Below are 25,322 nucleotides of genomic sequence, written 5' to 3' on the forward strand. Positions count from 1 at the left end.
TCAATCTACATGCTTCCTTTAGGTCAGATTATCTCGGGGCACAACGTGAGTTACCACAGCTATGCTGATGACACTCAACTGTATTTATCAATAGCGCCTGATGACCTCGACTCTCTTGATTGACTCACACAATGTCTTACTTGTGTTTCTAAATGGATGAATAGTAATTTTCTCAAGCTAAATAAAGAAAAAACTGAAATTTTAGTGATTGGCAATAATGGATATAATGAGGTTATTAGAAATAAACTTGATGCATTAGGATTAAAAGTCAAGACGGAGTTAAAGAATTTAGGGGTAACTGTTGACTGTAATCTAAATTTTAAATCGCATATTCATCAGACCACTAGGACAGCATTTTTTCACTTAAGAAACATAGCAAAAGTTAGACCTCTTATATCATTGAAATTAGTTCACGCTTTTGTTTTCAGTCGACTAGATTACTGTAACGCACTCCTCTCAGGACTACCCAAAAAAGACATAAATCACTTGCAACGAGTGCAGAATGCAGCTGCTAGAATCCTAACTAGAAAAAGAAAATCTGAACACATCACACCAGTCTTAGCGTCACTACACTGGTTACCTGTGTCATTCAGGATTGACTTTAAATTACTGCTTATGGTTTACAAAGCCTTAAATAATCTGCTCCATCTTATATATCAGAATGCCTGACACGTTATATTCCAAATCGTAACCTTAGATCTTCAAATGAGTGTCTGCTTAGAATTCCAAAAGCTAAACTTAAAAGTAGTGGTGAGGCGGCCTTTGCTGTTATGCACCTAAAATCTGGAATAGCCTGCCAATAGGAATTCGCCAGGCTGATATGGTAGAGCACTTTAAAAAACTGCTAAAAACTCATTACTTTAACATGGCCTTCTCATAACTTCATTTTAGTTTAATCCTGATGCTCTGCATATTCAATTAATTATCATTACTATTCATGGTGGCTCCAAAATCTGTACTGACCCCTACTTTCTCTGCTGTTCTTCTTCCACTTTTCTGTGGTGGTGACCTGTGCCACCACCACCTGATCAAAGCACCGTGATGTCCCTACATTGATGGATTGAAGGCCAGAAGTCCACGTGACCGTCATCATCAAGTCCTTCCATGAGAGCCCTGAATACAATGAGGACTGACTGAGGTCATTTATGTGAGGTAGAATGCCTAGAGGGGGCTGGGTGGTCTCATGGTCTGAACCCCTGCAGATTTTATTTTTTTTCTTCTCCAGCCATCTGGCCTTTTTTTTGTTTTTTCTGTCCTCCCTGGCCATCGGGCCTTACTTTTATTCATTGTTAATTAGTGTTGTCTTATTCTAATTCTTACTTTGTCCTTTTATCTCTTTCTTCATCATGTAAAGCACTTTGAGCTCATTATTTGTATGAAAATGTGCTCTAGAAATACATGTTGTTGTTGTTGTTGTAAAGGAAGTTAACTGGAAATGCAAATATAGCTGAAGCGTGTTAACATATTGTGAATTCACAGACCACCATGCTTATCTAAACTCTATTTGCTGTTGTAATGTCATATAGTGATGCAACAGTCAAAGTGACAGAAAGCCATTGTAGAAGACAGAGGCACTTCTCAAACGTGTGGAGCCAAGCACCTACTGTGGTCCACGTGTGTGTGTGTGTCTGTCTCGCTGCTCATCTCCTCGTACAAATGAATCATTAAGGTTCAGTTCCCTTGTGCCACGGAGCCTTTGAATAGGGAAACAGATATCTTAACTTTATATTTGCTCTCAGCATCAAGTCTTTTGCTTAGTTCCTTCTGCTTTCTCCCCAAAAACCTTGTTGGTTTAAAATGTGCGGACTGGAGTATTTGGCAACCTCAGATCCTCAAATGAGTGTCTCCTTAGAATTCCAAGAGCAAAACTTAAAAGAAGTGGTGAGGCAGGCGGCCTTCTGCTGCTATGCACCTAAAATCTGGAATAGCCTGCCAATAGGAATTCACCAGGCTGATACAGTAGAGCACTTTAAAACACTGCTGAAAACACATTACTTTAACATGGCCTTTCTATAACTTCACTTTAACTTAATCCTGATACTCTGTATGTTCAATTCATCAAAATAACTATTCACAGTGGCTCCAAAATCCGTACTGACCCCAACTCTCTCTTCTGTTTCTTTTTCCAGTTTCTTTGTGGTGGTGGCCTGCGCCACCTCCACCTACTCAAAGCTTCATGATGCTCCAACAATGATGGACGGATTAAAAGGCAGAAGTCTACATGACCATCATCATCATCAAGCCCTTCCGTGAGAACCCTAAATCCAAAGAGGACTGTTTCATTTATGTTAGGTAGAATGCCCAGAGGGGACTGGGTGGTCTCGTGGTCTGGAATCCCTACAGATTTTATTTTGTCTCCAGCCGTCTGGAGTTTTTTTGTTTTTTCTGTCCCCCCTGGCTATTGATCCTTACTCTTATTCGATGTTAATTAATGTTGATTTATTTTGTTTTATAATTGTGTCTTTCATTTTTCTATTCTTTAATATGTAAAGCACTTTGAGCTACTGTGTGTATGAAAATGTGCTATAGAAATAAATGTTGTTGTTGTTGGCAGGGCAGGTGTTTTAGGGTGAAGCCCTGTCAATGGAGCCGTTGCAGTGGCAGATTTTGCCGCTATTCACTACACACTTTAACTAGTTGTGTCCAAAACTGAGAATCACATATGACCCCGCAAGACTGCGCTTCTGTGACCTCCAGTCGTGACCAACGGTCTGACATACCCAGCAACTCCGTCCAACCAGTCTGAGACTTGCCGTGACAGAGTTTAACTGGTTTGATTTTGTCTCGAGTTGTAGGAGCAGGACACACTAAGTGCTGAAGCCAGAACGACAATGCAATGCAGCATTTATATGCAGCGACAACGAATCAGGAACGCAGGGGTGTTAGACCTCGCAAACAGAAGGGAGGCACGTCTGTCTGATGTCATGACAGAATTAAAAAAAAGGGCTATGACTGCCATTGAACTTGCCATACCTGTAAGCACCTTACAGTAATCCCTCGCTATATCGTGCTTCGACTTTCGCGGCTTCACTCTATCGCGGATTTTATATGTAAGCATATCTAAATATATAATGTGGATTTTCCGCTGCTTTGCGGGTTTCTGCGGACAATGGGTCTTTTTACTTCCTGTACATGCTTCCTCAGTTGGCTTGCCCAGTTGATTTCATACAAGGGACGCTATTGGCGGATGGCTGAGAAGCTAACCAATCAGAGCACGCAGTTAAGTTCCTGTGTGCTGAATGGCTTAGCGATGGAGCGCCGAATTCGATTCTGCTGCGTTAACCAAGAAGTCTCGTCTCACTCATTCAGCATCAACGTGTTTCGCTGTGTAAAGTGTTAACTGTTGTGTTTATCTCTGTGCATAGTCAAGCCCTTCATTATGCTTCAGGAGCCGTGCCCAGGCGCCAACGGTTGCAGAAAAGGTAAACGTTTTGGATTTGTTGAAGGAAGGGAAAAGCTACACCGCTGTAGGACGCCATTACAGCATCAATGAGTCTATGATTCTTTTTATTTAAAAAGGAGGACAAGAATATATAGTGGTGTGAAAAACTATTTGCCCCCTTCCTGATTTCTTATTCTTTTACATGTTTGTCACACAAAATGTTTCTGATCATCAAACACATTTACCATTAGTCAAATATAACACAAGTAAACACAAAATGCAGTTTTTAAATGATGGTTTTTATTATTTAGGGAGAAAAAATCCAAACCTACATGGCCCTGTGTGAAAAAGTAATTGCCCCCTTGTTAAAAAATCACCTAACTGTGGTGTATCACACCTGAGTTCAATTTCCGTAGCCACCCCCAGGCCTGATTACTGCCACACCTGTTTCAATCAAGAAATCACTTCAATAGGAGCTGCCTGACACAGAGAAGTAGACCAAAAGCACCTCAAAAGCTAGACATCATGCCAAGATCCAAAGAAATTCAGGAACAAATGAGAACAGAAGTCATTGAGATCTATCAGTCTGGTAAAGGTTATAAAGCCATTTCTAAAGCTTTGGGACTCCAGTGAACCACAGTGAGAGCCATTATCCACAAATGACAAAAACATGGAACAGTGGTGAACCTTCCCAGGAGTGGCGGCCGACCAAAATTACCCCAAGAGCGCAGAGACGACTCATCCGAGAGGTCACAAAAGACCCCAGGACAACGTCTAAAGAACTGCAGGCCTCACTTGCCTCAATTAAGGTCAGTGTTCACGACTCCACCATAAGAAAGAGACTGGGCAAAACGGCCTGCATGGCAGATTTCCAAGCAAAACCACTGTTAAGCAAAAGAACATTAGGGCTCGTCTCAATTTTGCTAAGAAACATCTGAATGATTGCCAAGACTTTTAGGAAAATACCTTGTGGACTGATGAGACAAAAGTTGAACTTTTTGGAAGGCAAATGTCCCGTTACATCTGGCGTAAAAGGAACACAGCATTTCAGAAAAAGAACATCATACCAACAGTAAAATATGGTGGTGGTAGTGTGATGGTCTGGGGTTGTTTTGCTGCTTCAGGACCTGGAAGGCTTGCTGTGATAGATGGAACCATGAATTCTACTGTCTACCAAAAAATCCTGAAGGAGAATGTCCGGCCATCTGTTCGTCAGCTCAAGCTGAAGCGATCTTGGGTGCTGCAACAGGACAATGACCCAAAACACACCAGCAAATCCACCTCTGAATGGCTGAAGAAAAACAAAATGAAGACTTTGGAGTGGCCTAGTCAAAGTCCTGACCTGAATCCAATTGAGATGCTATGGCATGACCTTAAAAAGGCGGTTCATGCTAGAAAACCCTCAAATAAAGCTGAATTACAACAATTCTGCAAAGATGAGTGGGCCAAAATTCCTCCAGAGCTGTAAAGACTCATTGCAAGTTATGGCAAAACGCTTGATTGCAGTTATTGCTACTAAGGGTGGCCCAACCAGTTATTAGGTTCAGGGGGCAATTACTTTTTCACACAGGGCCATGTAGGTTTCGGTTTTTTCTCCTAAATAATAAAACCATCATTTAAAAACTGCATTTTGTGTTTACTTGTGTTATATTTGACTAATGGTTAAATGTGTTTGATGATCAGAAACATTTTGTGTGACAAACATGCAAAAGAATAAGAAATCAGGAAGGGGGCAAATAGTTTTTCACACCACTGTAAGATCTACGGCCGCAGTGTACTTTAACCAGGGTGCAAAACGAGTTGTAAGTGGGTGTAATAAGGCAAATTTGGATTAAGGAAGAACAACAGCGGTGCTACACAGTCGCCTGAAGTGGCTCCTTTAGAAGGGCTGTAACGCTCTCCTTTGTTAAAATTAAGCTCATCGTTATCGGACAAGTCGTCGTGTCATTGATGGTGAGTACCTATAACTAATTTTCTACGTACTTAGTGCACGTACATACGTTTATTGTAACTGTGCACACATTTTATACAATTTTTCTTGCATTGTACGTATTTATTGCCGGTGGCCTGTATCTTAATGGCTGTAACATATGTGATATCGGAGACACTCTACGGTATCTTTAAAATAACATTTTGGTTTTATGTACAGCATTTGCATGTTATAGATTTTTCACTTATTTTTATATTACCTAATCAATTACAATATGTTTAAAACTGTATTACATATTAAAACTCCTCAATGATATACGATACGTATGTTTGTGAGTAGTATATAAACAGTGTGTTTATATACATAATTTCAACGAATCTTACCTAATAACTAAGAGAATACAAAGTGTTTATGCTGTATAACTGTGCAGGGAATATTTATAAACAATGTGGGAGAGTTTATAAGGGCTTAAAATATATAAAAATAACCATACAAACATATGGTTTCTACTTCGCGGATTTTCACCTATGGGGGGCTCTGGAACGCAACCCCCGCGATCGAGGAGGGATTACTGTATTGGCAGCTAGAAAAAGGGGTGACTGCGCGATATGTTGGAAATGTGAAACTGTTACTGGAAAAAGATCATGGAGTCGTTTCATTATCCTGCCCTGTGATTTCTAGTTGTGTATTCGGACGTCCTCAGGAGACAAAATCAGTAACTCCAACTGGTTGCCTGTGTCATTCAGGATTGACTTTAAAATTCTGCTTATGGTTTATAAAGCCTTAAATAATCTCGCTCCATCTTATATATCGGAATGTCTGACACGTTATATTCAAAATCGTAACCTCAGATCCTCAAATGAGTGTCTCCTTAGAATTCCAAAAGCTAAACCTAAAAGAAGTGGTGAGGCAGGCGGCCTTCTGCTGTTATGCACCTAAAATCTGGAATAGCCTGCCAATAGAAATTCGCCAGGCTGATATGGTAGAGCACTTTAAAACACTGCTGAAAACACATTACTTTAACATGGCCTTTTCATAACTTCACTTTAACTTAATCCTGATACTCTGTATGTTCAATTCTTCATAATAACTATTCATGGTGGCTCTAAAATCCGTACTGACCCCAACTATCTCTTCTGTTTCTTTTTCCGGTTTCTTTGGGTTGGCGGCCTGCGCCACCTCCACCTACTCAAAGCATCCTGATGCACCAACATTGATGGACTGAAAGCCAGAAGTCTACGTGACCACCATCATCATCAGGTCCTTCCATGAAAACCCTAAATACAAAGAGGACTGTTTGACTTATGTTAGGTAGATTGCCCAGAGGGGACTGGGTGGTCTCGTGGTCTGGAACCCCTACAGATTTTATTTTTTCTCCAGCCGTCTGGAGTTTTTTTTTGTTTATTCTGTCCACCCTGGCCATCGGACCTTACTCTTATTCTATGTTAATTAATGTTGACTTATGTTTATTTTTTATTGTGTCTTCTATTTTTCTATTCATTTTGTAAAGCACTTTGAGCTACATTTGTTTTGTATGAATATGTGCTATATAAATAAATGTTGATTGATTGATTGATTGATTGAACTCCAGGTGTCAAATGTGACCTCTCCCCGATGACAAGTCGTGTTATGTGCCACCAGCTTTATGAAAATGCAGAAGGTGTCAGGACTTCTAAGAACATTCAATATCTAGTAATAGTCATGAAATGTTTAATTAATAGGCCTTAAAAAATGTTGTGCATAACCAAAGTTATTTCAAAATTGTGCCAAAGAATGTGCCCTCACAAAAGCTCCACCACCATTATTTACTTTAGTGTTGCTAATCTGCTTGACAGGAAGACTTTGGATTGTGGGAGGCAAACCATGTGAATGCTGGGAAGATATCTAAATTACACAATAAGACCAGTCCAGGGCCCAAACTCTGATAGGAGGCACCACTTGTGACTTTATGCCTCTAATAATATTAATTGGATACTAAGATAGCATCAGGAGAAAAAGTTCAGATCTCATCCCATTCACTGCTAGTGTGAAGTCTGGAACAACAACAACATTTGCTTCTATGGCGCATTTTCATACAATGTCGCTCAAAGTGCTTTACGAGCTGTCAAAGGAGTAATTACATGCAAAGAAAAGTACAGTAATGATAATGAGACACTGCCAGTCTCATTATCAGCCATTGACTTTCCCTCAAGACTTTGATGAGATGCTAACAATAACTGCCCAGATGTTCACCGTCGTGCACAGTCACCTGGGCTCTTGGTGCAGTCCTCATCTGCCTGTGTGGTGTGAAGTTCACGCATTCTCACCATTTCCATGCAAGTTTTTTATGGGTACAAGGGTCGCTAGCCCCCATTAAGAGGAGAAGTGGGCACTACAACAGCAGACTTGGGACACACAAGACTCAAGAATAATAAGCAGTTCAACTTCTGTTGATACTTCCCAAGCTGCTAGAGCAGGGGTGGATAAACCACGGCCTGCAGGGCACCTCCAGTCGGATGGCTGCAAGCAGCCCAAGGGCTTCTTATTGAAATGTCTGGTATTCCAGCCCATGCCGGCCCCTCTTAATAAAAGGATGCTACTATGAGCTCTTGTAAGTGAAGTAAGTTGCACTGCGGTGTCATACCAAAAATAAATAAGTAACCCATGTGAGGGACAGCATCCTGGGACCGGCATCCGAGCCAGAGTGTCCTGGATGGGATGCCCATTACATGGAAGGTCAGGGGAGAGCAATAATTCCTGCTTATTGTCTCCAGCCCTGGGTACTGGTACCCATTCAGACACTCACAGGGAATGCTGGGATTTGTCAGGTGCTGCAAGGGGGTGCTGCAGGGAGTTACACTCCCTACTACGTGGGACTTGCGTATGTCCTAGAAGTGCTTCTAAGGTTCATAGCCCTGACACCAGAAGTACCCCCAGGTCCTCCATAAAAGGGACCGCATTACCTTGTCCAAGCAAATCGGTGCTGGGAGCAGAGACAGGGAACACTCACCTGGAGGAAAAACAGTGCAGAGAGAAGAAAGAAAGACAGAAAGAAAGAAGAAAGAAGAGACCGGGTATAATTGTCATAAAAAAGGTGTTTGTATTAAAACAAAAAAACCCTTTGTTTGGAACCTGGGACTGTTTTGTGTGTTCATATTTGGTGCTCAGCCTTCACAACCAAGCTTTTATAATACGAATGCGAGTCTGTAGCGCTACCTAATGGATGGGTAGGTGCTTGCCTACCCTTGTCTTGTGTGTGCGTTTTTGAAGAATATGAGTTTGCTTGTGGCTGATTTTATTACAATGATTTCGGTTGGTAGAGGTACCCCTGAAAATGGAATTTCTGGTGCTACTCCTGGTCTGTGCATAAATCAATATAAGGAGGACTGCTTACAAATATGAAAGGAGGGAGTTAGAATAAGAATGATTTTCTGGTAGTGGATCAACCACAACAAGTATTCCTGTACTTCAACTCAATGAAAACAAGGAGTAAAATGCTGTTGCATTCCGACTGTGCCTACGGGCAGTGTGTGTGTTTTCAGACGCCGAGTCCAAACAGGAGGATAGCTATGACTTTCTAGGTGAGTGCATTTCAGTCTTGGTACGGCACTGTTAACTTGTCTTTTTCTTCATTCTTCAAACTTCAAACTTTAACTGTTATGACTAGGAGTCTCAAGACACCAAAGTCCAAAAAAGTTGCAAAAGCACTTCTGATAATGACCACTAGAGGGGGATATTCTGACAAACCCCAACTAGATAAACAGGCAAACACAGAAACCACTAAAATAAAAAGATTTTATTCTTCACAAAAATGCTCTGTCACAGGGAACAGAGCACAATGTCAAAATGAAGTTGCCTAAAAACTCAAGGCAGTCCAAGGCAAACACAGCCCAATGAAAGAAATCCAAAAGCGAAGTCAAAAACAGAATACAGATGTTGAAAATCCAGAGATTTAAAAAGCACAGAAAAATACAAGAACTCGCCAAAACTCCCACTCACAATGAATGACCAGGAACTGTGGGAAACCCTTTGGATTTATAGGCGGGGGGGCAGGTCCTAGTGTTGATTGGCAGGTGGCCACGCCTCTTGGGGAACCACCCATACAGCACTCAGAACATCACCCAGGAAGCTTACATACATACTGTAGACAAAATCAAAAGCAAAAAATAATGCAAATACTCAACAAAAGTAACATTAACATACAAACCGGATTCCAAAAAAGTTGGGACACTAAACAAATTGTGAATAAAAACTGAATGCAATGATGTGGAGATGGCAAATGTCAATATTTTATTTGTAATAGAACGTAGATGACAGATCAAACGTTTAATCCGAGTAAATGTATCATTTTAAAGGAAAAATATGTTGATTCAAAATTTCACGGTGTCAACAAATCCCAAAAAAGTTGGGACAAGTAGCAATAAGAGGCTGGAAAAAGTAAATTTGAGCATAACGAAGAGCTGGAAGACCAATTAACACTAATTAGGTCAATTGGCAACATGATTGGGTATAAAAAGAGCTTCTCAGAGTGGCAGTGTCTCTCAGAAGCCAAGATGGGTAGAGGATCACCAATTCCCACCATGTTGCGCAGAAAGATAGTGGAGCAATATCAGAAAGGTGTTACCCAGCGAAAAATTGCAAAGACTTTGCATCTATCATCATCAACTGTGCATAACATCATCCGAAGATTCAGAGAATCTGGAACAATCTCTGTGCGTAAGGGTCAAGGCCGTAAAACCATACTGGATGCCCGTGATCTCCGGGCCCTTAAGCGACACTGCACCACAAACAGGAATGCTACTGTAAAGGAAATCACAGAATGGGCTCAGGAATACTTCCAGAAACCATTGTCAGTGAACACAATCCACCGTGCCATCCGCCGTTGCCAGCTGAAACTCTACAGTGCAAAGAAGAAGCCATTTCTAAGCAAGATCCACAAGCTCAGGCGTTGTCACTGGGCCAGGGATCATTTAAAATGGAGTGTGGCAAAATGGAAGACTGTTCTGTGGTCAGGCGAGTCACGATTCAAGTTCTTTTTGGAAATCTGGGGCGCCATGTCATCCGGACCAAAGAGGACAAGGACAACCAAGTTGTTATCAGCGCTCAGTTCAGAAGCCTGCATCTCTGATGGTATGGGGTTGCATGAGTGCGTGTGGCATGGGCAGCTTGCATGTCTGGAAAGGCACCATCAATGCAGAAAAATATATTCAGGTTCTAGAACAACATATGCTCCCATCCAGGCGTCATCTCTTTCAGGGAAGACCCTGCATTTTTCAACAAGATAATGCCAGACCACATTCTGCATCAATCACAACATCATGGCTGCGTAGGAGAAGGATCCGGGTACTGAAATGGCCAGTCTGCAGTCCAGATCTTTCACCTATAGAGAACATTTGGCGCATCATAAAGAGGAAGGTGCGACAAAGAAGGCCCAAGACGATTGAACAGTTAGAGGCCTGTATTAGACAAGAATGGGAGAGCATTCCTATTTCTAAACTTGAGAAACTGGTCTCCTCGGTCCCCAGACGTCTGTTGAGTGTTGCAAGAAGAAGGGGAGATGCCACACAGTGGTGAAAATGGCCTTGTCCCAACTTTTTTGGGATTTGTTGAAATTCTGAATCAACATATTTTTCCCTTAAAATGATACATTTTCTCAGTTTAAACTTTTGTTCCGTGATTTATGTTCTATTCTGAATAAAATATTAGAAGTTGGCACCTCCACATCATTGCATTCAGTTTTTATTCACGATTTGTATAGTGTCCCAACTTTTTTGGAATCCGGTTTGTAAATAAAAGAATCATAAATGAACAAAACAGACATAAAACATGAATTTGAACCCCCCGGCTGAAACGAAACAATAACCAGAGTCAACTGCAACCATCAAAACCCATTCTTTTTCCCAATTTTAAGGATCAGAGTTTAAACAGAAGTGAGGACTTTGTCAGATATGCCACTCTTGTTGCTGTTAGTGTTGATCGGAGAAATGCGACCAAGTGTTTTGTCTCCAGTGAACCTTCTAGGTTTCACCAACACTTTCCCTGAAAATCTGCTGTGTGGCAGATCCATGATACTTTGATTGGCCAGTGTGACATCAACAAGTTTTAAAGTCAATGTTGGATGGGAACGTCACTACCTGATCTGCGCTATCTGCCTAATTTACTTTGCGCCTGCACACGCGTGGGAACTGTAAGTTTGCCCCACCTCACACTCACACACTCGCGCTGCCTGATCTACATTGTGCCTGCATGAAAAACTTACGGTGTATTAACACACATGCATGATGCACATGCTCCCTGATCGGTACTCGAGCTGGATTTGCACCCCAAATGCACCCATCAAAATTATACTCTACAGTAAAGCTGATCTGAACATGTGGCTACAAAACTTGCAGAGTTTGTTTCATTTGAGGGGGTACATTAGTTGACTATAATAAGAATATTATGAAAACACTTTGTTGTTCTGCATAGATTCATTATAGGTTGTGTCTTTACTGCTGGATTAAGCATGCAATGCTTCTCACTAAGTAGCGCAGATCAGGTAGTGACAGGGACAGCCTCCTGAGGATATAACGTTCACCCCTTGCGCAGCAGGGTTTGTAGGTGTCAGCTTGTCGTAGTTAGAGAAGCTCTAGAGAAATAGAGAGAATTTTATCTCAGGGTGGCACTGCTGTTTCACAGCTCAGGACACATTTTTGGATGCAATAATCAGCCCAGCGTAGTCTTCAGGCAGTTCCCTAACTCCCCGGGGACACTTAAAAGACCACTGCACCATTATAATCTACTAAAAGCGAGTTCAGTTTCTCCTCCTCCATTGACTTCAACGCATTTCACCAAATTCTCAGAAAATCCTGAACTGGAGACGAAACAAATTCAGCGGGGTCAATAGTTGCCATCCTAGGTGGTGAATTTCAATCTCGCCTTTCAGCGGTTTATGTGCCATGAGAAAAATTTGTGTACTTCTATTTTGAGTGCACCAAAATGAAAGAAATGATTCGATCACAACAATAAATACGGTGATCCAGTCACTCGTCAGTATCCCTCATGGATACCCCGACCTTTTTAAACGCTGTTGCTGCGTTTATCCAAAATGTTGTGCAGCTTTTAGTTTGCTTCACAGGATGATTCAAATACCAGTAATCAATTCATTCCACATACAAAATATCTTCCTTTTAAAAGTTTTAGTAAAATTTCAAAGCAAAACAGTTCACACAAAAATAGAGAAAAAAATGATATTGCAAAAAAAAAGAAAGCTCTTGTTTAAGAAAAGTTTTGTTTAAGGCGTATAAATCCTGTTTAATTTATCTGTGTTTGGTCATACAGTCATATTTGAGGTATGTTAATCAGGTTAGAAACGGTCAGAAAACTGTATGCCATCTCCTGTTTGCAGACGTATCTAATAGTCCATGCTAGCGGTAAGACGGCTTCATTAACACTCTGTTCTTCAGATATAGCTAAGAAACTCTATATGGACAAAAGTATCGGGACGCCTGCCCATTACACCAACAGGGACTTTATGACTTGGCATTCAAATACATGGACTTTAATTTGGCGTTGGTCGCCCCCTTTGCAGCTATAACAGCTTCCACTCTTCTTGGAAGGCTTTCCACAAGATTTTCCAGTATTTCTGTGGGAATTTGTGCCCATTCATCCTGTAGAGCATTTATGAGGTCGGGCACTGATGTTGGACCAGAAGGCCTGGCTCGCCATTTCAGTTCCAAGGTGTTTGATGAGGTTGAGGCCAGGGTTCTGTGCGGGTCAGTCCAGTTCTTCCACACTAAACACATCCAGCCATGTCTTTATGGACCTTGCTTTGTGCACTGGCACACGGGTCATGCTGGAATACAAAAGGGCCTTCACTAAACTGTTTCTACAAAGTTGGAAGCAGAATATCTTCTTATGCTGAAGCATTAAGATTGCCCTTCACTGGAAGTTAGGAGCCGAGCCCAAAACCTGAAGAACAGCCCCCCACCATTATCCCCCCTCCACCAAACTTCAACAATGGCACAATGCAATTAAGCAGGTAACATTCTCTCGGCATCTGCCAAACCCAGACTCAGCCATCTGGCTGCCAAACAGAGGCGTGGTTCATCACTCAAATCTCCACGGCTCCGCAGTGTGCTTTACACAACTCCATCCGACTTGGTGGCATTGGACTTGGTGATGTGAGGCGTGCATGCAGCTGGAACGGAATGGAAACCCACTTCATGAAGCTTTTGTTAATTAATTAATGTTAGTGGAAGTTGGGAACTCTTCAGCTATGGAATCAGCAGAGCACTGGTGACTTTCTGAACTTATCATGACTTCCAAACCTGAGCGCACATTAAGATCTCAAGATGCCGGTCTGATTAGGATTCCAAGGATTAATAAAATAACAGTGGGAGGTCGAGCTTTTAGTTACAGGGCCCCTAAACTGTGGAATGGTCTTCCTGCTTCCATAAGAGATGCCCCTTCAGTCTCAGCCTTTAGATCCCGGCTGAAGACTCACTACTTCAGTTTAGCATATCCTGACTAGAGCTGCTGATTAACTGTACAGACTGCATCTCTGTTGTTAGTCATTAGCACTATAACATAAGTAACATGATAATTATATTTGAATACTAACCCTCACCTATTCTGTTTCGTTTCTCGGTACCCAAATGTGGCCATTGGTGCCACGGCCCACCTGCCAAGTTGTTTGCCTGCCTACGGTAAAGTCATCCCTGATGGAGGATGACAGGAATCATGGGAAAGAGGGGTCCTTTCATCGAGACAATGTTTCAGCCGTGGCATGGCCAAATGGGGAGGCAGCTAGATGGATGAGGTCTCCAGGACTCTAAAAATATCCAAACCTAATTATGTCATATCATCTACTGTTAAACCGTACTTCTAAAATTTTTATTATTATGCTGTCTTAAGGAATTGTTCTGTTCTGTATATTGTATTGTATTGACCCCCTACTTTTGACACCCACTGCACGCCCAACCTACCTGGAAAGGGGTCTCTCTTTGAACTGCCTTTCCCGAGGTTTCTTCCATTTTTCCCTACAAGGTTTTTATTGGGAGTTTTTCCTTGTCTTCTCAGAGAGTCAAGGCTGGGGGGCTGTCAAAAGGCAGGGCCTGTTAGAGCCCATTGCGGCACTTCCTGTGTGATATTGGGCTATACAAAAATAAACTGTATTGTACTGTATTGTATTTTATGCACCTTAGCTCTATAGAGTGACCCATTTTGTTTCACAAATGTTTGTAAATGGAGACTGCATGGCTAGGCGTGTGATTTTAAACACCGGTGGCAATGGGCCTGACTGAGACACCTGAATTCAATAATTAAGAGGTGGGCCCCAATACTTTTGTCCATAACGTGTAGTTCTATCCCTGTTAAATTACAGGGGGTGAAGGACTACACACCATATCCTAGTAACGATGAGAATCTGTCATTCGATAGAAATAAATTTAACATTAAACTTTTGGCTTCCTAAGATTGGCTCTTACAAATGCCTTAGGGCTCATTTATACTTCACACTCATAATGCGTACGCGCCCGCATCATGGCTGCCACGCATTCCCAGCGTTCGTTCATTTGATGGGTCCTCTGAGCAGGTCCTCAGAAATTAACGCGACGCATGCGGGAGTTGCAGTACCAGCAAAAAGTTGGGGGGGCACAGTGTCATAAAAGTTTGAGTGTGACGTCAGAGTCTCTGGTTACTGTCTACATGTGACAGAAAGCCGCTTTGCGGATCCTACGGTGATCGGAGTGTGCGCTTCCATGTTTGATGAATGGTTTGATGAGGTAAAGCAAAATGCCGACATGCAAATGCATTCACAGTGCTTTTATATTCATACATCGATTATCCAACCCGCTATATCCCAACTACAGGGTCACGGGGGTCTGCTGGAGCCAATCCCAGCCAACACAGGGCACAAGGTAGGATACAAACCCCGGTCAGGGCGCCCTTGTATACTCACTAGGGACAATTTAGAATCGCCAATGCACCCAACCTGCATGTCTTGGACTGTGGGAGGAAACCGGAGCACCCGGAGGATTTTATATTCAAGCGTCGCATATTCCCCATCGTAATGACACAATACATTTTAAAGGTCTCACGTGCCATCTTTTATTTTTGCACCTTCACAACAGCAACAGAATGTTTGATCCACAGAGACAAAAATAAGGACACAGTGTATTTTGTGATTAAAGTGGAAATTTCGGCTTTAACCTCAAAATGTCCACTTTAATCTCGTAGTTTACTTTCTCATTAAAGCAGACCGTCGTAACCGCCATCTTAAAACCGACCAAGTTGTTAATCGTTACGTGCTTCTGGGGCTTCCTCCTGACCTGACAGCAGCCATAGATCACCACACAGAATACATTTGTGATATTCCAGCTCTCCGCACATTTAGAATCCTTAGATTTATACTTGATATCGCTTTCATGATGAAATGCATTAAAGTATGTATGTTACATTTTACAGATAAATCGTTAATTTCGTTTAAATAATGAATACTGTTAATAATTACACACATGGAGGTGACGCTGTAGCACTGCTGTCTTGCAGGGAGTCGCGTCCCTGGTGTTCCCCGCCTGGAGTTTCCATGTTTTCCTGCTGGGTTTCCACAGTGAGCTCCAGTGTCCTTCCAAACACCTGCAGATTTGGTGACACTAAAATGACGGCAGTGTATGTGTATCTGTGCTTGTGTTCACCTTGCGATGAGCTGATGCCCCGTCCAGGGATTGTTTCTGCCTCGTGCCCAATGCTAGCTGGAATGGACACAACCCTGGACTGTTGGATTTAATCATTAAACATCCTTTTCAGAGATATTGTGGTAAGGTGTCCTCAGAATTTAATGGGTGCTTTAGGCAATTCACAACACAGCGAAGCCGGATGTTTTCTCACCGTGATGACATCTCGCATTGCCACCTGGTGGAATCTCCCGGATCTAAGCTTGCGGAGCAGGAGCATGAATCACGTCGCGTGAAGTATAAACCCGGCCTTAGTGTTATTGTCGTTTTTTCAAGTAGACCTAGCAGAAGGATTTACTTTGACTTTTTACGATGTCCTCCTTCTTTTGACTTTGAAGCACGAGTCTGTGGACGCAGTGTGCTTCATCTGGGCTTGATTAGAAGTACTGACCTGCCTTTATGGATTTTGTTTGGAGGTCTCCACTGCTTTTTGTCACTTTTGTGACTCCAGATCACAACACAAAGGCCATTTGAGTCTTTCATAGTGCAAGACGGCAGTCCAGGGCTGAATGTCCGCCCCCCTCAGACCAGTGTAAAGGCACCATTCAGCATGACCCATTCACACGTGGAGACACCATGCAGGTTTCACACCGAGGCAGCTCCAGCCAAGACTCAAAATCACAGGTCAACCTTCTCATTCGAAAACTGAAATATGTCTCAAGATGACAACAGCAGGACTAATCTGTGAGATACAAGACCTCAAAATCAAAAGACATGAACTAAATTTGCACTGGTTACTCCGGCTGTCTCATCTGAGCACACGGCTATTTCCACTTATGGACACTAATTGTGGTGACAATTTAAAATCAGACTTCAAAACATATAAAGGAAAAATGTGAGGCAATTCGGGACTCAAAGTGGCCCACATGTGTCTCCGTGACGGCCTCATCCTAACCTGTCCGGGCAGCGATGTCCTCCCTCAGGCAGTCTCCGCTGGACAGATGCTGAAGGCCAAAACTGTGTGCAATTCTCTGGGCAATGGTCCCCTTTCCAGACCCAGGAGGTCCCAGAATGACCGCCCGAAACAGCTTAGCTGCCATGGTGTTCTTGATAATCTGCAAAGAGAATAATGACATAATACTTTTACATTTACATAAAACAATTCAGGGCTGCAAGAACATTGAGCCCAAGCCAGGAATCAGCCTTTTGAGAGGGTGCCAGTCCACTGGAGGGCACACCTACATTTACATTTATTTGTTTAAGTTGATAGCACATCAAGTGACCTTTTGTGTAGGACATGTCAGATTTTCCAAACACAGTCGATGATCTCATTGCTGCACACCATTTCAAATTACACGACTGGAAATCGCACCCCACATGGTGCCAATCTTCTGGTGAAGTTGTGCCCGCCCCTTTTTCTGACAGATAATAGCATGTTGCCTGACAGAACTGGTGTTGTATAAAGGGTTAACAGCGCTGGCGAGTTCAGCAGCCATTTCTGCCATTTAATTCTTCTTTCCATCGTGTTATGTGGTATGTAAGAAATGAGGCATCGGACTGGCAGGCTTCTCTTCTGTTTGTGAGGTTCAAAACACGTGTGCTCTTCACTCCTCGTCGCTTCGTTTCATGCATTCCAGATGAGCATTCGTTGGTCGTCAGCTCTCCTGCGTACACAGCCCACCCCTCCGACTAACGACAAATATCAAACAGGTTTGATTTCATTATAGCCAGTGTCACACACATGCGCTTGGGAGTTAACCAAAGTGACCAGGAGACGCCAATTCCACGCCAGGCCAGGGTGCACTAAACCTCTCTCTTTTCTCTCCGCAGACCAAACACGAGAAATCCTTCCTGTCCCAGCCCCAAGGACGCCACTTCCTGTGAACCACCTACTGTATAAAAACTCCTCATCCTCCATACTTAATCAGCTCTGTTTGGACTCTAACCTGTCCACATTGCACGCTACTTTAAAGTCTTATGCAGCCCGGCTGACCGGCCCAAACATTCGCTGTGTGACCGGCTGACTCCTTCACACCAGTCACCGACTAGTTGGTCTCTGCTGTTGGGTATGTCATATTAGGTGACGGATTTCACAGGATCATGCCACCGACTGCCTCCAGCTTTATCTCAGTGAAGGCCATAACTGAAAAGCGCTGGAGAAGTCTTCTAAATCAACTAACCTCTCCTTAAAGCCAGGTTTTCAATACTTTTGTGCTGAGCAGTTTACATGACACATACTGGCAAATAAAAGTGCTTCTGATTCTGAACAGGCGTGACCCCCACTACACGCCCAACCTGCCTGGAAAGGGGTCTCTCTTTGAACTGCCTTTCCCGAGGTTTCTTCCATTTTTCCCTACAAGGTTTTTATTGGGAGTTTTTCCTTGTCTTCTCAGAGAGTCAAGGCTGGGGGGCTGTCAAAAGGCAGGGCCTGTTAAAGCCCATTGCGGCACTTCCTGTGTGATTTTGGGCTATACAAAAATAAACTGTATTGTATTGTATTGTAAGTCGTTTAAAATTATTTATTCACCTTTAAAAAATGCTGTGGATGACTAGTTTTTTTCGCGTGGAGGTGAATGTGCTGCCCTACAAGTTGTGCCTCTAGACTCGACTGAGCGATGCCAATGTACAGTCCTTCAAGCTTTCTGTCTTTAAACCCTGAGAGAAAATCACTGCACACCACACTCGGTTTAGAAACCTGGTGGAAGTGCTGTGAGGTGGCAAACACCTGTGCCAGAGTGCCACCAAGAAGAAGAAGAAAAGATAATAATAATAATCATAATCATAATAATACTTTTATTAATGGGCAGCACGGTTTGCTTCCCGGGTCCTCCCTGCGTGGAGTTTGCATGTTCTCTGCGTGGGTTTCCTCCCACAGTCCAAAGACATGCAGGTTAGGTGCTTTGGCGATCCTAAAGTGTGTGTGCTTGGTGTGTGTGTGTGTGCCCTGTGGTGGGCCGGTGCCCTGCCTGGGGTTTGTTTCCTGCCTTGCGTCCTGTGTTGTCTGGGATTGGCTCCAACAGACCCCCGTGACCTTGTCGTTAGGATATACAGTGCATCCAGAAAGTATTCACAGCGCATCACATTTTCCACATTTTGTTATGTTACAGCCTTATTCCAAAATGGATTAAATTCATTTTTTTTCCTCAGAATTCTACACACAACACCCCATAATGACAACGTGAACAAAGTTTACTTGAGATTTTTGCAAATTTATTAAAAATAAAAAAACTGAGAAAGCACATGTACATAAGTATTCACAGCCTTTGCCATGAAGCTCCAAATTGAGCTCAGGTGCATCCTGTTTCCCCTGATCATCCCTGAGATGTTTCTGCAGCTTCATTGGAGTCCACCTGTGGTCAATTCAGTTGATTGGACATGATTTGGAAAGGCACACACCTGTCTATAGAAGGTCCCACAGTTGACAGTTCATGTCAGAGCACAAACCAAGCATGAAGTCAAAGGAATTGTCTGTAGACCTCTGAGACAGGATTGTCTTGAGGCACAAATCTGGGGAAGGTTACAGAAAAATCTCTGCTGCTTTGAAGGTCCCAGTGAACACAGTGACCTCCATCATCTGTAAGTGGAAGAAGTTCGAAACCACCAGAGCTGGCCGGCCATCTAAACTGAGCGATCGGAGGAGAAGGGCCTTAGTCAGGGAGGTGACCAACAACCCGATGGTCACTCTGTCAGAGCTCCAGAGGTCCTCTGTGGAGAGAGCAGAACCTTCCAGAAGGACAACCATCTCTGTAGCAATCCACCAATCCGGCCTGTATGGCAGAGTGGCCAAATGGAAGCCTCTCCTTAGTAAAAGGCACATACATGGCAGCCCGCCTGGAGTTTGCCAAAAGGCACCTGAAGGACTCACAGACCATGAGAAACAAAATTCTCTGGTCTGATGAGACAAAGATTGAACTCTTTGGTGTGAATGCCAGGCATCACGTTTGGAGGAAACCAGGCACCGCTCATCACCAGGCCAATACCATCCCTACAGTGAAGCATGGTGGTGGCAGCATCATGCTGTGGAGATGGAACTGGGAGACTAGTCAGGATAAAGGGAAAGATGACTGCAGTAATGTACAGAGACATCCTGGATGAAAACCTGCTCCAGAGCGCTCTTGACCTCACACTGGGGCGACGGTTCATCTTTCAGCAGGACAACGACCCTAAGCACACAGCCAAGATATCAAAGGAGTGGCTTCAGGACAACTCTGTGAATGTCCTTGAGTGGCCCAGCCAGAGCCCAGACTTGAATCCGATTGAACATCTCTGGAGAGATCTTAAAATGGCTGTGCACAGACGCTTCCCATCCTACCTGATGGAGCTTGAGAGGTGCTGCAAAGAGGAATGGGCGAAACTGGCCAAGGATAGGTGTGCCAAGCTTGTGGCATCATATTCAAAAAGACTTGAGGCTGGAATTGCTGCCAAAGGTGCATCGACAAAGTACTGAGCAAAGGCTGTGAATACTTATGTACATGTGATTTCTCAGGTTTTTTATTTTTAATAAATTTGCAAAAACCTCAAGTAAACTTTTTTCACGTTGTCATTATGGGGTGTTGTGTGTAGAATTCTGAGGAAAAAAATGAATTTAATCCATTTTGGAATAAGGCTGTAACATAAGAAAATGTGGAACAAGTGATGCGCTGTGAATACTTTCCGGATGCACTGTAGCAGGTTGGATAATGGATGGATATACAAAGCATTAGATAGAAAAATAAAACAAATAAACCAGAGGTAAATACTAAACTCAATACTAAAAGAAAGCCTGAACAAATAACATCATAACACACACAAATTCTCCTGAGCATCTGGACAGGGCACAGGGCCGTCTTAACGCATGGACACGCTGGGCAGTTAGGGGCCCCATACTAATCTATGAGTGGTTGTGTAGGTAGGGACCCCAGTGCACTGCTTTGCCCGGGGGGTCTATAATGCTGATAAGACGGCCCTGAAAGAGAGGTAAAGTGAATGTCAGGTTCAGTCAAACGCCTTCCTGAACAGCTGAGTTTTAAGTTTTTCTAAAGGAATGAACGGAGTCGGCTGATCTGATTCATTTCAGGAGGTCATTCAATGATTGGCTCACTAAAAAGATTACAAGATGCAAGCTTTTGAGGCAACTCAGGCTCCTTCTTCAGGAGTTAGCTAATGAAAGGTGTCATTTTAATTGACTTCTCATTACACCCATAATGTCTAACACGGTATAACACCCGACTACTAACAGGAGGTCATTGCAAAGTCTGGGCGCTATACAGAGCTGAAGGCCCCGTCACCCACAGAGTGCAGGTTAGTGTGGGGGCACAATACGAGTACCAGAATCAGAGGACCTTAGTGGGCAAACAAGAGTGATGGAGAGGGTCACTGAAGGCCATTTAAAGCTTTTAGGTTATTAATCGAATTTAATATTCAATCCTGTAAGACACAGGGAGCCAGTGGAGGCGAAGCAGGATGGGTGTGATGAGCTCGCTGCTGCTGCTGATGAAGACTGGAATGGCACAGTAGTTAGCGAAGCTGTCTCGCAGTTCCAAGAGACCAGCTTCATATTCCTGCCCAGTAAGTAGGAATTGGCTTTGGGTCTTCAATTAGGAAAGTGAAGGAAATAAAAAAAAGAAAACGATAAGTTGAGCAGCTGGAGTCAGATAGTAAAACAGCAGCAGTAGCTCGGCTGTGTATGTTCACGAGTGTATATTAATATTTGGCGTGTAACATGCAACATTGACTTACCTGAGTGTGTATTTCCACCTAGTGAAGACCTCCTATGTAGATAAAGAGCCCACGTATGTATTGTATATTGTATATTGTCACAGATGTCTGGGGTTCTTACCTGGCCGGGATGCCTGGAGGGGCCAGATAAGAGTCATAAAAAGCTTCCGGGTCAGGAGGACACAATCGCCCTGGAGCAGGAGAGGACCACGGGAGAGAAGGAGAGACCTTCCAACCCATTGGCCACCGCCAGGGGGCACTTTAAGCCTCCTAGATCCCGGGAGAACTTTACTTCTGCCACACTTGACAAGATGGCGGAGGAACCTGCCAGGGACACCCGGAGTGCTTCCGGGGCAAAGGGCGGCACTTCTGCCACACCAGGAGTTCGTTTCCAGCCACCTGGAATGCATCCGGGCGGGAATAAAAGGGCCTGCCTCCTAACAGTCGGGGAGCTAGAGTCGGGAGTGGGAGCAGGACGAAGCTCCCCTGGAGGAGACAGGCGGCCAAGGACTGAGAGAAAGAAGGAATTGTGGTGATTATTGCTGTGAGCATTGTGTGTCGTGTTGGGACTGTGTTTATTGAATGTTAAATAAACGTGTGAACTTTATAAAGATGTGGTCTCCGACTGGTGGTGTCCGGGCAAGTCTCACAATATTCATTCCTCTTTTACATGTCGGCAAAACAGATCCTCAAGCAGCTGTTTAAATTACCACAAAGTCACGCGCACGCGTCGCCTAAAAGTGACACAGACACAAGCAGCAGTGCGGCAGTCTGAGCAAACCTCAATCGGGCGTCACATGTGCCACTGTGACAAAATATTAAATAAACGTAAAATGTCTCTTTCTCCCCATTTGGAGTTTGTAGCTGGGATGACGGACATCGCCCCTCGCTGTCCACAGTGAGTAGTTGGTATTTTTAGACTTTGACCACCATAGGGGGTCCCCCTTGGTGTCTGGAGTGCACCGCCCTTCAAAATCACAGACACCGCTCCTTTGTGCACATTCTGTGGACTTTAAGGAGCGCGTGACCCTCAGTGTGCAGGACGCGCACACATTTACTTTCATAAACAGCACCCAGCAAGTAACAGCGTCCATTCAGGATCAGAATCAGAACTTTTAAAGCAATAAATTAAATAAATAGTTCATTAGAAGTTCACAGTTTTTTTGCTTCAGGGTTGGGTGCTTTTGGGTTCTTTAAAACAGTCAGACACCAATTACTCTTGCAGTGCATTCTTTTGTCATCGTTTTCCACTGTTTACTGGCACATCCCACCGCTGCCACCAAATGTGACAGTCCGGGATGGCTCTACGATCCTGCCATCTCCATCGTCCTTTCCTTTAACCCGCGTCTCTCTTCCATTTTCTTTCCCTTTCCCCTTCTGCCGCGTAGGCTCCCTTTTTTATCCCCGCCATCTCAATTACAAACCCCTTGGGTTTATTTTCATTAATGGTGCCCACTCATTAAACATTATAGTTTGACATAAATGCAGACATTATTATCACATAATGCAGACATTATTATCATACTTCCACAACTCCGGGGAGAGGACCCCCCTCGATGTCAGGATTGCAGCACACCCCTTCACTTTCAGAAATGACACCCCTCAGATTATGTCACCTGATGGATTGCCTGCCTCTGTTGATGAGGTTAAGTCAAAAAAATGAAAAATACTCCCCAACTTTCCATCAATCCGGGGATTTTCTAAACCCTCTTATTCAAAGAAGGAACTCAGGGAAGCTCGAGCCTAACCCAGGTGGTATCAGGGCAAAGCTGGAGGAAAATCTGGACGGGGTGAACACACAAACAAACCCACGAACAACTGGGGACAATTTAACAGCCCCAACATGTCTTTCTGAACGATCCTAGAACACCTGAATATCATGCTATGCCTACATTTTCTAACTTGTTTAAAAGTAAGAATGTGTTTATTGTAGCACAAGTACTGTATAGTCCAAAAAAAAAATAAAACTCGTTACCGGAACTTTTTCCTAATTTCAAAGTTTTACACGTGTTATTGTGCTATTTAGGTTATACTATAACTTTGTGATAATTAACTTGGGGTGTGAATGTGAATATGTAACTCAACGATTGTGGCTTAAAAATGCAATTATGTTTCAGGGCTCGTCTAACACGTCCCCGCCCCGAGACCCCACTACATTCGCGACTTTGACCGATTATGAATGTGAGTGCGTGACTGAGCGAGTGTGCTCGATGACTACGTAGTAAAAAGCCCCCCTCCTACCCCCCGGCTTCGGTATTCAGCGACAGTGAATTATAATCTGCGGGTGAATGACAAAAAACGACAATTATATAAGTAATAGTAATAATAATAGTAACGGTACTCAAGTCCCTTTCTCACTTTTCTCCTTTTTAAAATAATTGATCTACCACTGGCATGCGGGTTCGTGAAATAAGCGGCTAACAACAACGACAATTATATAAGTAACAGTAATAGTAATAATAACAGTAACGGTACTTGAATCCCTTTCTCACTTTTCTCCTTTTTAAATAATGCATCTACCACTGGCACGGAAGAGTTAATGCGAAACAGACTGCAAACTTGCGACCATTTTTCAGGACCCCTTTGTTTTTGCCCCCGTTTGTTTACGGTGTAAAGTGCGAGCGCAACAAAACCGACCTGCGCGCACACACACACACAGACACAGACACAGACACACACACACACACACACACACACACACACACACACAGACACACACACGCCTTTCACTGGCAGTCGGGCGAGACTGTCAGCGCACACATCGCTTATGTAACACAGTTTCAAATCGGGAGAGCAAATAATAAAAAAAATAATAATAATCTGACAGAGCGCCCCCATCTCTACTTTAACGCGTTTTCTGCCTTTTCCTTCTAGTGGATTTTTTTTCTTTTTTATTGCAGAACTGACATAGTTTTATTTTGTTGCTTTTGGAACGAATATATCAAGAAAAAATGATACTTAACTAATTGCAGGTCAGGCGGATCCGCCTTTTAAAGAAAAAAAAAACCCACAAAGTTAAAAGGGCTTCTGTTGGTGCGCTAGAACAGCACGACACTTCAGTAACTGCATGTAACAGGAATTTAAACAAATAACAGCGCTCTCACCTCACTGTCCACAATGTGACTGCTGCAAAATGGCGATTATAAATGTTATTTCTTGCATTCAGATCAATTTTCAGCAAGAAAGTACAGTGCAGTTCAGTAATCGGCAAAAGACTGCACTGTCTGGCTGTTTCTCCACCCGCAGCACTCCTCTTCTCACTGACGCTTTGGCTGCCTGTCTATCGACACGCATTTCTCAGGACGGGTGCCTTCTGCTCGCAGTTTGGTAACTCCCCACGCATCATCATCCAACTATGCAGGATCAGACCAAAAAACAAAATTCAGGCAGCGATTTCAGTGCGCGGAGAGTAGCAAGGAATTCTGGGATATGTAGTTTATATGAGGCATAATCGAAAGCATTCTAAAAGTCTGTATCACGTGTGGGTGTGTGCATGAATGAGGTCTGGAGGATGGACTAGAACACTCAAAGATGTGTGTTTTAGATTAATGGAGGACTCAAAATTGTCCCAGTTGGGGTGTGTAAGTGATTGGGCCCTGTGATCAGCTGGTACCCTCAAAGATGTGTGGATGTTTATTGGCAAATGTGGGTGTGTGCATGGGTGGGTCCTGCGATGCAA

At 43.3% G+C, this 25,322-nt stretch overlaps 1 protein-coding gene across 1 annotated transcript in view; it reads right to left on the reverse strand.

Annotated features, from left to right (window-relative positions):
* Positions 1 to 24,980, reverse strand: part of ak4 (adenylate kinase 4) — a 119,511-nt gene extending 94,531 nt beyond the window's left edge. The window contains exons 1-2 of the mRNA XM_039735010.1: positions 24,748 to 24,980; positions 16,902 to 17,061 (exon numbers count right to left, since the gene is read on the reverse strand). Of these exons, the coding sequence (XP_039590944.1) occupies positions 16,902 to 17,046 (145 nt within the window). The 5' untranslated portion in view covers positions 17,047 to 17,061; positions 24,748 to 24,980. The remainder of the gene's footprint in view (positions 1 to 16,901; positions 17,062 to 24,747) is intronic.
* Between the last annotated feature and the right edge of the window lie 342 nt (positions 24,981 to 25,322).

The sequence above is a fragment of the Polypterus senegalus genome, chromosome 14 (genome assembly GCF_016835505.1).
Source record: "Polypterus senegalus isolate Bchr_013 chromosome 14, ASM1683550v1, whole genome shotgun sequence".
In the NCBI taxonomy this organism is placed as follows: Eukaryota; Metazoa; Chordata; class Cladistia; order Polypteriformes; family Polypteridae; genus Polypterus; species Polypterus senegalus.